Here is a 13,920-nt window from a genome sequence, read left to right on the forward strand (position 1 = left end):
AACTGGGTGTTGTTGCAATTTCCGACTCCCAACTATGTGTCAGGATTTATGGTATGTTGCGTCATATCCAAAAAGCTATGAAATGCCTTTTCTTTAGAACAAAGGACATGACATTTCCACATCTACCTGATTCCTGCTCTTTCAACCATCACCTCTGACTTTACAGTTATATTTTTAAAAGGACTGTGATCTTTTTACAAATAGGCTGTTCAAATTGTCCTTGGGAGGTGGAAGACAAGGGTCAATGAACCATTTTGCAAACAGGGAAACAGTGGCAAAGAAAGGTTAAGCAACTCATAATTGGTCACAAAACAATGCAGTGGTAGAACGAGAATTCAGTGCCAAGCTGTGGTGCTTCCACCCACAGCCAGGCATTCGGTCCTGCCTGATGATCTAGCCCATGTTTTCCACACCACCTACCAGTAACCGGTCTTTTCCTTTCTTTCAGGGCACTGGGGCATCTCACAAGGCCCCTACAACAGTACCGGCACTAGCAGAAACCACTTCGCTAACTGGAGTCTGTGTTTAAAGCCTCTTTTTATGATGCCAGTAAGACATCAGATTTGTAGTATGCTAAGTGCTAGGTTTCCTGTGTCCCAGGAAACTCAAAAACATTCTAAAGATGTGATATACAGACTACAGTTCTCATGTCAATCACATGATCAGAGAAGGAACTGGCACTGCCTGAAGAGCAGGTGAAGGACGAGTCTGATCAACTGTGTGGGCAAATTCACCGTGGGTCTCATATATACAGTTCTCCAAAGAATTCACACACACAGCCAAGTTACACTGAGAGGAGGAGGCACTTGTTTGAACCGAGGACCACTTTAATAAAGGCTTCCCCAAGACCAATTCATGTTCTCATCATTCACTTGTCAATTATGGCCTGCCCATCAGGGGTCTTTTCCAACTGTTTTAAGCAGCAGGATCCTCTATTCAAACAAAATATTAAACTCTGATAGGAGAAGCTCTGGCTACAATGAGGATGGGCACAACTCCAAACTCAGGTGGAATCCTCTGCCCTAGATAACGCCCACCAAGGTTCGGGAATATGATGTGGGCACGCCTTCAGTGATCGCCTTCTGTTTCTATAAATGCCGTTAGCACACTGAAAATTTTGCTGAGCAAATGAGCTTTCTTAAAAATGTCTTGGTGTGCCCACATTCCTTGTATTTTATGACAAATCATTTGGGTTCTTGAAGTACCAGCTTGCCAGACAGAATGGATAGGGTTTCGGACAGCACCAAATGGCTGCCCAAGTAATATTCCTGGCTCTAGTTGATCATCACTCCCAGTACCTTTTATGACCACTGGAAATTCACTACAGGTAAGATCAGGAACACCAGAAAACCTTAGGTGAAGGCTAGGGTCTCTCAATGATGAAACTATTGATACTTGGGACCAGATAATTCTTTGATGATGGGGCTGTCCTGTGCATTGTACCATACTGAGCAGTGTCCCTGGCCTCTGCCCACTGGATGCCAGTAGGCACACAAGCACACGTGCATGCACACACCCCCACACACAGTATAACAACCAAAATGCCTCCAGACATTGCCAGATACTGACTGGGAGCAAAATCATCCCAGTTAAGAAGCAGTGCATTTGGACTGGATGCACAAGTTATTTAAAAAAAAAAAACCACCATGTTTTGTGAGCAAAACGTTCAACGTTTAAAAAAAAAAAAAAACACAAGATTTTCAGAACAAGGAGACCTTTTAACTCAACCCTGTTATTACAGAAATGAGAAAATTAAGGCCCCGAGAAGTTAAATGGCTTACACAGAGTGATACCAAAAAGAGCCTGGATTTGACTCTGGCTCTCCAAACTCCATTCCTGGCCAGCGTTGTCTAGAGATGGGAAGAGAGGGGGAGACAGACAGACAGACAGACACAGGCGGAAGAGCACGGGAGGGAGACAGGGCAGCTTACCCAGATGGATTCCTTCGGGAAGCCCATCCTCAGATCCGTCTTCAGAACCACCTTCCCCTCGATCCACGGCTCCATTTTCATCCAGAGGGGTGGCGAGGTCAGGAGAGCATGTCCCCGGCTGCCTCCCGTCCACAGACATGGTGGGCGACTCCGCGCCAGCCCTCCGGTCCTTCTTGTGGACCCTCGAGTGCAAGACCAGCTGGTGGTAGGTTCTGAAAGCTTTGCCGCACTCGGAGCAGTGCGTGGGCTTCTCCTTGCTGCTGGTGGGTAACTTGGGATCCGCGTCCACGGAGGGCGCGTCACCGTTGGAGTGTCTGCACTTCTCTTTCTCTTGCGAGAGGCCTGTACAACTGCCCTTATTTTCTCCAAGCTCCTTCTCGGAACTCGAATCATCGTTGTCGGTGCTCCCTTCTTGTCCCGATTCCTTCACTTCTTCTTGGCAAATGGCAACTTTTCCTTTGGTAGCCAGCTGCCAAGCCTGGAAGGTGGTGAATGGATCGAGCTGAGGTATGCATTTGACAAACTTCTTCCCCGTGTCAGTGTGAGATTTTGGTCTCAAGCTGAACAACCGCAGGAAGTCTTCCCTGGAGGACGGCATTCCTTCTTGTGGAGAGTCTGTCTGCGTGCTGCTGGTACCGGGAGCAGTTTTTTTGGTGTGCAACTTGCTGTGCTCAATTAGATTTTCTTTATTTGTAAATAGGAAGCCACAAACCATGCAGATTTTGTAAGGCGCGGGGATGCGCTCAGCCGCGTGCACCTGGACGACCTCGTTGATCGTCGCGGGACAATCCAAGCCTTGCTGCAGTTTGCTCCTGGCCCCTGATTTGCCATTATGTGTCCGCATGTGATTTTTAAGAAACCAAGGCTCCTTGAATCTTCTTCCGCACATGTTACACCCGTAAGTGAAAGAATCTTTGTGTGTCCTCATGTGGATCTCAACATCAAAAGCCACTCTAAATGTCTGCCCGCATACCTCACAGCTAAATTCTTCATTTTCCTTGCAATTCTTTTCCTTGGGAGGTTCTGTTCGTACTTGACTTTTATCAAGCGGACTAAGATACTCTGCTTCAACCCGCAGAACTGCTGGTTCACAAAGGGTAGGCCGGTGTTGCATTAAGACGTGTTTATTAAGGTCTTCCGAATGTGTGAAGGTCTGGCTGCAGAACATGCAATCCAAGGGCATATACCCCTCTATTTGGATGACATTTTTCTCTTGCGTAGCTCGGAATGGAACAACAGCGGTCCCTTTCATTGACATGGCGTCCTCCATCTCCATCTGACTGCCAAGAGAGCTGCCAATCACTTCTGGCCCATCCATGTACATCAAGAGGGATTGAGTTGGCATGTTTCCTGTCACTTTCGATTGCATATAATCTCAAAGTTCCCTTGGGGAATTTCTGGAGTTGGAATAAGGCCACTTGTAAGACTTGTCACTCACCCCTCTAACAGCCCTGGGCTTCAAAAACCAGAACAAATATTTATTATAAAAGTTCAAAAGACAGTGTCTAGTCCTCTAACTTCTTCGGAACTTTTAGGAAGCTCAGTGGTGGTGTCACTGGTTCTTTCCACAAACAAGGCATACAGACTCCCCAATGCTTTGATTCAAATATGAATCAGCACAAAGCATGAGTTCTCTTTGTCTCCATTGAATGAGTGTTTCAATTGAGCAAGAAGTCAATCCCAGCAACCTGGAGACAAGGGATTTCCAAACCCTAGAGGAAAAAAAACAGAAACGGTTAGCTACACTCAGAGCAGAGAGAAGGCTGGTGTGGGTGAGTCAGACGGTCTTTTCCGTGCAGCAGAGAAGATACCTAATTCAATTGCCTCACTTTTAACTAATATATACAGCATCCTGTTAAACATGCTTGTTAATTAAATCACTGGCATTTTATCCAGTCAGTACACTTATTAAATCAGAATTCCATCCAGTTAAAATCCAGTTTAAATCAGTGCTTTACTGACTTAAATCTAAAATGTCAAGTTTTAGGTCAGAAATGGTTAAATTCAGCTGAATACATTTTAAATGTCACTAAGATGCACATGTGGATGCCATCAACAGCCTTCCTAAATCTAAAGACTGTAAGAACTGTGAAAATTAAGATGAAAAAATTTAGTAAACTAAAAAATTTTAAATCCAGGGTATATAAAACAATTTAAAATGTTTTGTATACAAGCAAATCTGCATTCAAGAAATCTAAGTGCCCAAACACACCCTCAGAGATTGCACATACAGAGATCAACAAAATGAGCACAGAAATAGAGAAACTTTTCCTAAAATCCCCATTCAAGAAATATGAAACACCTCAGAACGGTCACTCATCTTGGGCAGGGGAACCCTGATATATTCTGGTTCACTGTATATTCCAAACCTCAATCCACTGTTCAAATCCCGGCTTGCTTTCAACAACTTTCTGCCTTCAACAAGCACTGGGTGGGGCTTCCTAGTCCAAACAACAAATAGGGAAAGACATACACAAAGCTCCTTTGTGAATGTATAGATTTAAAATAAAATCCTCAAACAGGGCTGTTTCAACAGGGCTTACATCAGAAAATGGGTCCTCTCGTTTTTTAATCTACCTTTCACATCATGCACTGGCCAGGTGGAAAATTACTTTATTTAGCTCTGCTGCTTCTGGTTTAGAAGCTAATTTTTCACTCCTGGAGAAGAATTAACTTCTAAAGCCAATACCCTCGGCCTTTACGGCAAACATTGGATAGGCATTGTTTTTAAATAGTCCCAACTACTTAAAACTTAAGTCAGTTAATTCCACCCAAGAAAATCAAAAGGGATGCAAACTACTCCCAGCAAAGTAACCATAAAAAACAAAAACATACTTTATTTTCCTCCCTCTCTCTACTTCCTTAAAGAGTAAGGAGGGCCTGTAGGCTCAGAGAAGGCAAGGAAACATCTCCTTTACACTCTGAAATAAATTCTCATACTCCTTGTTATCTTTAGTTTTGAATAAACTAGATCTTTAACATTAAGCTTTTCTAAATAAGACTGCAGATCAAGGATTAGGGTAAAAGAAAGAAATGTCCTGAAGTCTTTTCTTTGTTGCAATCACAATGGAGGATCAACACATGGGCTGGTGACCAGCTTGGTGTGATATAATACAACACACCAGAGACCCGAGTTCTAGTCACAACCTTCAAGCTGTCACTGCCACATACCACCTCCTTCTATTATGTATTTAATGCAGTTGGTTGAACTATAGGATGGCCTTTACAGTTCCAATATTCTGTGATTCTGGGGATAGATCTACACACTGAAAAGAATATTCAATTACTCTGCTAATCAGAATGTGAAGTGATATTTGGACATGAGTCTGACAACTTAGGTTTCTATACATAGAAGTTTAAGTTTCATTTGCTTATTCAACAAGTATTTAGTGAATGCCAGCATCCCAGGCAATATTTTAACTGAATAACAGCACATACCCTAGAAAAACAGTTATCAAACTCTGACAACGTTTTCCCTGGCCAAGAACAAAGACTCATTTATTTGAGGTCATTCCTACTTTTAGATGCTAAAATACGCTTATTTTTCAAAAAATCAAATAGTGGCAATAGGCAATAGTGGAGTTTGTTTTTTTTTTTTTTTTTTTTTTTGAATGTCCTTATTTAGCAAAATGAAAGTTAGGTGAGAATTTGGGGGAAAAAAAATCTAAGTTAGTCCCTATGTCAGCTCTCAACATTATTACTGTATTTTAGAAACTTGACTAATATGTGAAACTGTAATTTTGGGGAACTCCACTTCTCTACTGACATCCTTTCCAAAAACAGACACCAGCTCTACACTCAGTCTCGGGATTAGAAATAAGATGTGAGGCCGGGCACAATGGCTCACGCCTGTAATCCCAATGCTTTGGGAGGCTGAGGTGGGTGGATCACTTCAGGCCAGGAGTTGGAGACCAGCCTGGCCAACATGGTGAAACCCCTTATCTGCTAAAAATACAAAAATTAGCTGGGCATGGTGATACACACCTGTAATCCCAGCTACTTGGGAATCACTTGAACCCAGGAGGTGGAGGTTACAGTAAGCCAAGATCGCACCACTGCATTCCAGCCTGGACAACACAGCAAGACTTTGTCTCCCCAAAAAAAAAAAAAAAGAAAAGAAAAGAAACACGATGGAGTGTAACTTTATTATTTCCCACTCAGGGAAACAGCATAACTTACTGAAAACATTTACTAATAGAAGAATGTTTTGGTTCCAATTCTCAATTATCTGAAGTTACCATCACTCTCCACCCAAGACCTTGTAGGATTATTTCACTGCAGTGAAGGACAATGAAGGAGGTTCAGTGGGAAACGATCTAAGAAGAGAGGAAGCTTCCACTTTGCCTGGGAGGGTGAACAGCCTGGGAGACCTGGAGATGAGGGCAGGCATTCTAGGCCAAGGGGTCTTCCTGTGTGGTCAGATGGGGAAGGAAACCCTCCTGGCAAAACAGCACCAATTCTTTCTCCAGGGAAGCTTCTGAGACAGACTCTGACAATCAATTGTGCCTAACTGTCCTAAGCTCCCAGGGTCACAGGAATCCTTAGGCACCCCAAAGGTGCCATCCCTGACTGCCCAGCACACCCTACCCCCAAAGCATTGTGACGGCTCAGGGATGACTCCCTCTGAACTTCTGTCCAGATCTAAAACCATCATGTTTGCTTGTAACTGTCTTTTTCGAAAAGTAACACCTCAGGACCAAGACTCTGTTGCCTTGTCCACTGCTGCCCCCAATGCCTGGAACAAGGTGCTGGACACAGGGTCAGCCACTCAACACACAGCTGGTGAATAAACGTCATGGAATTAGCATACGTGTAGAATCAGTACACACATGTTTGGCCACAGTCACTAACCGTAACTGATCAGAAATTAAAATTAACTTGCATATTCATCAGAACTTCTACATGGCTATCAGTGGCTGCCATCTAATTGCCATTCTGCAACTTCAAGAGTGCAATTTCAAGAGTGTAATAAAAAAAATTGCATTAAACACCCCATAAAGTTGATCAGCACAAGCAAAAAAAAAAACTGCACCATTTGAATTTATACTCACTCCACTTATGACCCTCCAAAACAAAAATGCTGGGCATCCTAGGGCTATCTCTGACAGCAAATGCCTTCAGCTCTTGGACTTAGAAACTGTAACATACTGGACAGAACACTTCCTTAAACTCTAAAACAATGAATAATTTTAAACCAGGTTTACATCGATTAAAACCAATTTGCTAATCAGTAATCAAAGTGGTTGTAACAATAAAGACGTTAATAACGGAATACAGCAAAATAGAAATTCTAATCTACTAACAGCAAATCACCATTCCAATTGAATGGGGTGTGTGCACAAACATAAGCCTTCCCAGAAGCCTCCAGCTCTCCACACTCCTGCACACATAAGGCAGCAGTAAACTGATGGCACTGCTGATACAGTCAATTGTCTTTCTTGACAAAGAACTGAAGGGGAAAAGGAGGATATTATAATCCAACACTATAATCTAAATGCTTCTAGTTTGCAAGGAAGTGAGCATTATGAACACACTAAGCTTACTGAAAAGTACTTCACAAAAATGTTTTCCAATGTTTAAAAACATTTTAAAATCTTTACTCCAGTAAACGACAGAACTTAACCTCCCAAATACCCCCTAACACCTAAGGCAAGTGGCTATGCAGTATAGCCATATTTTGAGAAAATACTAGGGTTTAATTTATATTGGGATTATTTAAGTAGACACTTTTACAATTTGCCAGAGCATAATCTTTGAAATCCAGTAGGAACCATATTGCTAGAAAAGGCTGGACTAGAAATGTGATGTTCTTCAGATCACTAATTACACACTGATTTGTGACTAAAGCTACCACTACCTGTAGATCTTGAAATTAGCAAATACGACACATTATACACTGCTTAATAAAAACCACAGTAATCTGTGCTTAAGTACAACTAATTAGGTACAACAGCCACTTTGCTGACAATTACTGTAACTTGGGAATATTTTTCTTTACATCCAGATGTACTCAAACTGTTAACTTTTAGAAACAGCACAGCTTCTTTGTTTCGGCTTAACAGGTTATCTTACCTTGTTGATATGAAATATGTATCTACCATAATATGAAGCAATAAGGTATTCAAAGTCCTCAAAAACACAGAAAAATTATATTTATACACAATCTGTCATACTGCTAATAAAGCTACTTTTTCCCGAGTTACTGAAGTGTCCAAATCAGGAGTTATTAAAAAATTCAACTTAAATATCTATTCTCTGGCCGATGCATTTGTACCCTGAAAACTACAAAATTGAATCTTTAAGACCTGGCTAGAAGTTTACACTTTTTCTGAAAGTTTTCCCTCTGGATTTTACACACAGTATTTTTTCTTAATCTGACAAGTGAAGAAAACTCTGTAGAGCCGTCTACTAACAATCAAAAAGCTACAGGGTTTTTTATTTTTTATTTTTAATGCTCTAAATTCTTCAACACTGTTTCAAGGAAATTACTAGGGGTCACACCCATGAGGCTAAATGGTCAACCCAACGTTCCTAATATAGCTGTGGAAAGATGCTTCCAAGTTAAGCAAAAGAAAAAGATTGGAATATTCAAAGTTTTTATTTAAGGTTACAACCTCAACTCTTCAAACTTGGGAAGCTCGTAAAGGAAATAACTTCATTTTGCTGAAATTGTTCATAAATTACCAATTATAACTAGGATTAGAGATCAAAGTACTATAAAAATATAATCATATAGCATATTTGAGTGTCATTAACTAGAAACTGCCTGATTCATCATAAAATCAGTTAAGGTCAGTTAAGGGATCTTAATAAGAACTTAAAGTATAACATAGTAGCTTTAGTTTCAATATTAACAGGTACTGTCATCTCCAAAGTAGTTTTTAAAAACATACTGATCTGAAAAAAAGTTATAAGGAAAGTGAATTTTTAAAAACTTTAATTAAGCAAGATTAAGCATTGCTATCCATTTCTCCTATTACTACTACTTAACCAGTACAATCTTGTATCTGTAAAAATTTGACAGGCCTAACTGCACCAAAAAGATTTCAGCAAATTAATAAACTGTTAATAAACTGTTCTATCTTTACCTGCACTAACTCTCTGCAATGAAAACACTGAACGTGTGTGTATTACACACATATATATACACACACATACACACACACAAATAACTATGCCCATGACTAGACCACTACACCATACAGCTTTTTCCAGTGAGCGCTCTGAATTAAACACAATTCAAGTAACCTAGCTAAATACAAGCTTAGGCAATGCCTTTTAAGGCATAACATCTTTCTTCTCCAAGATTTAAATATTCCCATCCTATCTTTTGTTGACTACATACTAAAGTTGTGTATCTGGCTCTTTCCAGTCACCTGTTTGCTTTCAAAATCAAGGGGAAAAGTCTCCTTTCAATTAATAATACAATCACTGTTCAGTAGACTTATAAACTGAAAAAAATATATATATTGATTACAAAAGAAAGAAACACACTTCTTCAGTATAACTGAGATGCTTTATGTTATCCTTATTTGATACAGGTAGAAGTATTATTCCTAAGGTTGATTCAAGAAATGTCTAGAGTCTACATTTCCAGTCCATTTAACTATATTTTAAATTTCAAAGGTTTCCAGACACACCCGAAAATAATGGAACACCAATACAGAAACACTACACGAATCCGTTAAAAACCTAGCTTCTGAGTCTAGGGGAGCTTTTCCATAGGAAGTACAGGCATGTGGAGGTCAGAAACAAGTTTTGTAAAGCTTAATAAGAACAAAGGCTAAGTAAGGAATCCAACTAACTCTCATACAACTTCTTCAGCTGTCTTTTCAGGTTTAGTAATTTTATTTCTCAACTTTATCATAAAATTACCAAACTGTCCCCAAATTTCCAGTAACTCAGTTATGCTGATACCCTGGGCAGGAAGTAATGGAGATGTTCAGAACAGTCAGTCAACAAATGTTCAAATGGAAAGCATTCCAACGTTAAATATAAAAGGGTAATATGTGGCGGCAGCTGGCTAGCAGGGGCTTCCCCCCTATTTATCTGGAAGATAGATGTGTACAAGAATTGAGCATGTCATCGTGAGCTGCAGATTTTAGGAAAGAATGGTCCCTGTTCTTCTACTTCCTTCAAGTCAGATTTCTATCTGCCCTCGTGGTCTAAATTCAAAAACCTTTGCCCCAGATACCACTGCAAATTTGTCTGTTATTACTGGTTGGGGAAAAATAACCCAGTTCACCTTACTCCAAAAACATGAGCATTTCAGGAAAGTTTTTTACTGCCTCTAAAATGAGGCCCTTAAGTGATATTCAATAATCAGGCTTCCTTCACCCGAATTTAAGAAATTTCCTGCCGTCTTTGTGTAATACATTTTTTCTTCCACGTGCATTTAAACTAGTTAACACCCCTCCCCGCCAAACTCTGGAGATGAGGTGTGCGGATCAAGACCCCCCCCCACCCCGCCATTGTCTCAAGTTTAATTTACATGCTGTAACCAAACCCTTCACTCTTTAGAATATTTAACAAGATTGAGATTCCTTTAATTCCATTTTGGTAGCTGTTCTGTAAATACCTTTCAGGTTTTTATTTTTTAATATCCCAGTAATCTAAAAACTAATTCTGTATATTTCAATTGTAGTAACTGGATTTAAAATCTTATTACATTTATTAGTGCAATACTCAAGTTTATGCAACTCTCTCATGTTTTTCATTCCTACTTTCTAATTCTAAGGCTTGAAAACAGCCATTGCTCAGTCCTTCAGCTTCACCTTCCCAATTCATTCATTAAACATTTTGCTCAGGGATTAAACTGAAATGGGAAATTAGGAATGAACCATTTAAAACAAATCATACCCAGCAACCTCAAAATCCATAACATACAGGCCATACGGGCATACAGGAGATGGGACAATTTGGATTTTTTTTTAAGCAAATGGAAACAAAGCTTCATATAAAACATAAAAAGGGTCCAATCATTTACTTTCAAATAGCGTCAGATAAAAGTAGCTCCTTTTTTAAAGTGCCATCTTTGAGGCAGTCAAGAGTCATTAAAACTACTCCAAAGTTCTTACCAACCAATATCATGTTTGTGACAACTGTGAGAAAAGAATGTAATTTTATAAAGTGGGAAAACAGCACATCTTCTGGGACCCCCGAGGCTCTAATCAGGCATCTCAGAATTAGGAGTGCTCCAGGGTTGGGAAATGGCTACCCTGCTGTGGCGAAAACATGCCATTTCATAATAAATGTTGTTAAGAGAGAAAAAAGTGATTAGCATGTATCTGCAATGAGGAGATAGAAGGACTTAGTCATTGCCAGGCCATTATATTCCTTAATTATTTCATCAGTTTATAAGTGACTTGATGATTAAGTCTTATTTTCAGATTTCCTCCAAAACAAGTCCACTGGAAGGGGATTAGGAGCTCCTACTCCTCCCTGAAGTTTTCTGCCAAAAATGGAGGCTTACAAAGAAAATGCAAATTTACCCCCACCTTAAAAGTAAAGGCAGTCAAAGTCAAAACCTTCACTGCTCCTCCTTCCTCCCCTACTACCTGGAAAAAAATTTTGACCTATTACCAAAATAGATTCCTCAGGGTAAAGGGGAGAAAAGTTTTCTACACATTTTTTCTAAGTGGTGTATTAGTTCCTTTTTCTGAGTAAGAAGTGAAAGGGAATAGGAACCCAACAGAACTGCTAAACTTCGATCTCACAAGTTATTAAAAAAACAGCAAAGGTCAAACTGCAAAGCGTTAGGAAAGTGTTGTGAAGACAAAAAGATTAAAAGAAGTGGGACACTAAAGAAAAAAGTGTGTGTCCTTCACCAATAAAAGTCATATCTTGTCCTCTACTTCCTCCTTCTGTAGGCAAATAAAGACACAATTCTATCTAAAGGACTAGCTTTCCTCATCACGCCAAATAATTAAAATTCCAAACAAACAGATTATTAATCCTATTCTAACAATTAAAATAAATTATAAATCTGCCTTGTAACTACTGACAACTGAATTTTAAGTAAGTCACTGCCTCTTGAATTTAATCCTTATATAACCGATTAAAAATGGCAGCAACATCAGGGTTAGGAAACAAAACAAATCGAAACACTATTAGTCTCTGGAACACTGAACAAAACAGTATCTAAAATAAATATGACTTCTCAGAAGGAAAAAAGTTATCTACCATTAAGGACACACCTTAAAAGTTCTTAGCACACATTAACTAAGCAAGCACAAACTAGTGGCTTGCCTGTTATATTTTCAGAGAGAAAGAAATGAGGTTATTCCTCTACACTTGTCACTGCAGACACATAAAGGCTTTTAGAAACTACATCTATTACTCAATGTCTAAGTATCATAAAACTTAGCATTTTAATTCTTGATATCAGTCAAGAAAGAACATCCATTTCAGGGGAAAAAAGTACAGTAAAATAAGAATATTGTAAATGTCCTTCTTGACATATACAAAAGAGAAGGTAAAAGGCCTCCTAAGACCCCTACCTAGTGGCCAGGCCTGGACGGCAGCTGTTGCTACCTCGCCTTTTCTTTTGTTGAGCTTAATCTCATGTCAAGTCATTCAACCAACTCAAAAGCGATGAAGACATAATTGAATCAACCTGAACTAAATCAGACCTAGGCTTCTTAAAACATACAGCTTAATGCTTCCAAACGATCTAGAAAACGAAGAAACCTAGCTACGCTGTAGGACATACGGTGGCCAATAATACAGGACCCCCAAACTGGCCAATGGACAACTGCAACCGCCATTTACTACCTCTGTGTTTAGGAATGTTCAACGCTTCAAGCCCCATAGGCTGATTCAAGAAGATAAACTGAGGCTCAAGGAATTTCGAAGTGGAACAATACACCAAAGCCTTAAACCTGAAATGACTATCCTTTTCTGGGGCGGGGGGGGGGGGGGGGGGAGAATAGAAAAAGAGAAAAGACTTTCTGGGGCTCCCAGGGTGGCCCGGATGCCAGGGTCCCAGAAGGGGCCTTTTCTAGCTCCTGTAACTAAACCTGGCGGAAAACTCCCCGCCTGCTCACCCCACCCCCACCCCACCCGCCCAAGAATGCGCCTTCCCGTCTTCGGTGGCCCTACCCAGAATCCCAAAATGTGGGTTCCAACCGGGGCCCTGAACGTCTTCCCAAATCCCCGGGATCCAGGTTCCGGCTGCGCGCCCCGCGTGCCGGGTCTAGCCCCTTGGGCGGGACCGCCCAGGCGGCCCCAAATCCAGCCTCCTGAGCCCCCAGCAGCGCCCTCCACCATCCCGTCCCGCTCGCAGTCGGGGCCAAATCGAGAGACAAGAGGGCTGTGCATCTGAAACTGAGCGGTTTCACCACTCGGCACCTCCTGGCAGAAACTTCCCTTTAAAAAAAAAAAAAAAAAAAAAAAAAAAGCAGCAGCACTTTTGGGCTAGCATTTCAATCCTTCCTGCCCTTTAGAGCTCCCAGTTCTGCTTCCAGCTGGCTTTGGGTGTTCCACTACAATTGAGTTGTAAAGACATTAAGTGTTTTATACAACATTAAGACTTAAATAAAAATCTTTAAAATTAGAGGGAAAAAAAGCCACCTTATCGCACACATCCAGGAAACGCAGCCCGTGCATCCCTGCTCAGGGATGAGCAGGCGCCCCGAGACTCCCGGGGACAGATTTTTGGGCACCCGAGGGAATCACCGGGGCGCGCGTCGGGGTCCGCGGCGAGGCCCAGCCCCTCCCGCAGTCTCTTAGACGCGCCCTCCGCCCGGCCCGTGTGGACCGTCCCGGCCATTGTTTGCGGGGGATGCCCGTCCGGACGCATTGTTTTGGCCGTTTCCAACTTGTCCCAGCCCCTCCCGGGCATCGCGGGGGACCCCACGCCGACGTACCCTCTCCGCCCGCGCCCCAAGGGCCGAGTGGGCAAATTGGGAGACCCGCCCCGAGGGGCGACGCAACTTTTCGGAACAACCCCCTACCGCCCACCCCCGCAGCCCCCGGACCCCTGCTCCCG

The 13,920-nt window shown here is 41.4% G+C and overlaps 1 protein-coding gene across 12 annotated transcripts in view; it reads right to left on the reverse strand.

The window, feature by feature from the left end:
• Positions 1-13,920, reverse strand: part of ZNF217 (zinc finger protein 217) — a 42,616-nt gene that overhangs the window by 12,662 nt on the left and 16,034 nt on the right. For 10 of the 12 annotated variants that reach the window (XM_017944681.1, XM_017944679.3, XM_021920918.2 and 7 more), the window contains one exon: positions 1,932-3,643. In XM_017944681.1, the coding sequence (XP_017800170.1) occupies positions 1,932-3,300 (1,369 nt within the window). In that variant the 5' untranslated portion in view covers positions 3,301-3,643. Of the gene's footprint in view, positions 1-1,931; positions 5,857-13,031; positions 13,178-13,920 lie in introns of those variants that run through there. The other 2 variants (XM_017944684.3, XM_017944683.3) reach the window with 2 other exon arrangements.

This window comes from Papio anubis, chromosome 16, assembly GCF_008728515.1.
Source record: "Papio anubis isolate 15944 chromosome 16, Panubis1.0, whole genome shotgun sequence".
Taxonomy (NCBI): domain Eukaryota; kingdom Metazoa; phylum Chordata; class Mammalia; order Primates; family Cercopithecidae; genus Papio; species Papio anubis.